This window comes from Wasmannia auropunctata, unplaced genomic scaffold, assembly GCF_000956235.1.
Source record: "Wasmannia auropunctata unplaced genomic scaffold, wasmannia.A_1.0 LD310442.1, whole genome shotgun sequence".
Classification (NCBI taxonomy): Eukaryota; Metazoa; Arthropoda; class Insecta; order Hymenoptera; family Formicidae; genus Wasmannia; species Wasmannia auropunctata.
In genome coordinates, this window is record NW_012052448.1 from 1 (window position 1) to 2,819 (window position 2,819).

The 2,819-nt window shown below is 27.8% G+C and overlaps 1 protein-coding gene across 1 annotated transcript; it reads left to right on the forward strand.

Annotated features, from left to right (window-relative positions):
- Positions 1-781: 781 nt before the first annotated feature.
- On the forward strand, positions 782-2,598 carry LOC105461039 (cytochrome P450 4C1-like; the record flags this gene model as incomplete). Its single annotated transcript, XM_011707532.1, has 3 exons — positions 782-1,225; positions 1,626-1,735; positions 2,508-2,598. Coding segments are annotated over exons 1-3 (355 nt in total), but the record flags the coding sequence as incomplete, so codon positions are not given.
- Positions 2,599-2,819: the final 221 nt, after the last annotated feature.

The following is a 2,819-nucleotide window of genomic DNA, read 5'->3' on the forward strand; positions in this document are numbered from 1 at the left end:
ATGACCTTCGAGCAACTATTCAAGGTCACATTAATGACACCAACTTATATCCCCCTCAAAGCCATACAACTTTTGTCTGAAACATTTTTTTCTAAAATCAAAAATAAAAAAGTTATTTGGAGTGGGACATCAAAATGGGACACCCTATATTCAATGATTTGATGATGTGATTAAGAAGCTACAGAAAATAAAATTTGATAAAATCGGCAAATTATTTTTCGTCAACAAAAAATGATTATTACTATATTGCTATTATTTATTCTTATTACATTGGCGTGTAATTATGTGCATTATAGAAGAAGCGGACGACTTATCAATCTTATACCAGGACCACAAGGTCATCCGATCGTGGAAAATTTATTACAAATAAGTATGATAAATAACTCGGTGAACAAAAAAATCGTACAATGCTCAACAGAAAAGCAAATTAAAGGAAAAGATTTATTCCTTCGAAAGCTGTACATCGCATTTGTGCAATTTTTATTTTGGACCGTGGAACTTTGCAAAGTTAAGAAAAAATTTATTATTAACTATTAAAATTGTTAATTATTTAATAATTTATTATTATTAATAAATGTTAATATATATACATATATTAATAAGAATATTTATTTATTTTTAATTAATTATTGATTATTTATTAAAATTTATTATTCAATTATAATCGTTTCTTATCTGACGTTGTTTATTGGTGATACTGGTAGAAATATCATTAAAAAATGTAATAATAAGCTGACGCATTATTATGAAAGAGAGATAATCGGAAAAGTAAACCAGTTGTTAGCAGTCATATACGAGCGCTTTATAGACAATGAACTCCACTTTATAATAACACGTTCTCTTTTAATAATGAAAACTACTAATTTCTAATACTATAATATCTCTAAAATAGATAGAAATTTATAAAATTGGATCAATTAAAGACAAATTAAAAATTTTGTACTGGATTTATTACGCACATGTACGAAGCAAATGATATATATTCAGTGATTTGTGTGAATTAAAGTGTAAACAAGAAGTTAATTAAGAAAACAGAATTTGATTAAACCGGCTAATTATTTTTCGTCAACAATGATTATTACTATATTGCTATTATTTATTCTTATTATATTGACGTGTAATTATTATGTGCATTATGGAAGAAATGGACAACTTATCAATCTTATACCAGGACCACAAGGTCATCCAATTTTGGGAAATTTATTGCAAACTCTCGGTTCACGAGGTAAGCTTCTTACATTCGCGTAAATTAATGTTTGCCTTTCCACCCACGTAAGCAAATGTAATATTTGTAACATTCCATTCTGAGACATATAATTATCGATATTATTAGCGTGTAGATTACATTTAAGAATTAAGTTGAGCAATAAATTCTTTTGTAGTGATAATAATATTTTACTTCCTAAATTTAATTGAAGTTATTTGAAAAACAATAAAATACAGGTTGTCCCAAAAATATCGGGACTCCAAAATACCTCGGAAAATATAAGTTTTACAGAAAAGTTTCTGATAAAAGTTGTAGAGTTTAAAAAGTGTTTATATTTTTCGATCAATATACATATAATTATAATATTTATATATGTTTACATTTACATAAAACACATATATACATATGTATTCTTTAGAGGAAATATGGAAATTTGTGGTTGACCTTCCTAATCAGTACTATCCGATTCTCAAAGGGTGGCAATTCTTTGTTCCTCTTGTAAGCATCCGTCATCCGGATGATCTAGAGGTAATGAAATGTAAAAGATGTTCTGGTTTTATTATTATTATATTTTATTATAAATTTATTATTAATTATATAATTAAGGTATTGTTTTTATTTATTTCGCAAGAATATATGCCTATAAAAAGTCTTTTAATAATAATTGAATCTCCTAAAAAGGATTTTATAAAAATAAAAAATGTATGCCAATAAGTACATAAAAATACATAAAAGCATCTAAACGATTTTTTCTGTCCCAATTTTGATTTTTCTTGTATCTCTCATCTTATCCCTTTTTCCCTTTAAAGTGTTAATTAGAAAAAAAAATAATAGATATAATAATAGACAATAAAATAGAACGTCCAAAGTTCTTTGAAGGACAAAATCGCTTTATACGTTAGCTTGCATACATGAAGATTGAATCTGAACTAAAAAAACTGTTATATTTTGCGAAATTGACCTTGAGAGCTCAGCGATTGCACCGATTTTGTAATCGGATTTGTTTGCATCAACATTGCACTACAAAAGTGTTCTTAGATTTTTTTTATTACAGATTTAGTTTTTAAGACATTTTAACTAAAGATTAATTTAATGTGTGCATGGAATTCCAGATAAATTACTTGGTAGCACCGATATTATCTTTTAGCAGTTATATAAGCAATTACAACACTACCGCGTCATTTGATATTTGAGATATTCAAAAATCAATTAAATGATTGACTTGTATTTGAGTTATATAATGAATTATATAGTGTTATATTATATTATGATGTTAATTCAATATCTTCTGTAATTTCAGACAATATTAAGCAGTACGAAACACATCCAAAAAAGTTGGATATATGTCGTTTTACATCCTTGGTTAGGCACTGGTCTTCTCACTAGTGAAGGTAACAATTATATGATATCAAGCGACGCGGTATAGCGGTGCGACGCCAAGTATATAAAAGTCGGGTGATGACTTGTGAGAATGCGGCACTGCTATCCCTTTTACCATGAGCGCTACCGCTAGCTTTATCTCGAAGTTTCGCCTCGTCAGATTTCCGATTTTAATATTTCGGAAACGAAAATTCTAATGAAAAATCTAACGACACGCCAAGTTTTTGCTTCA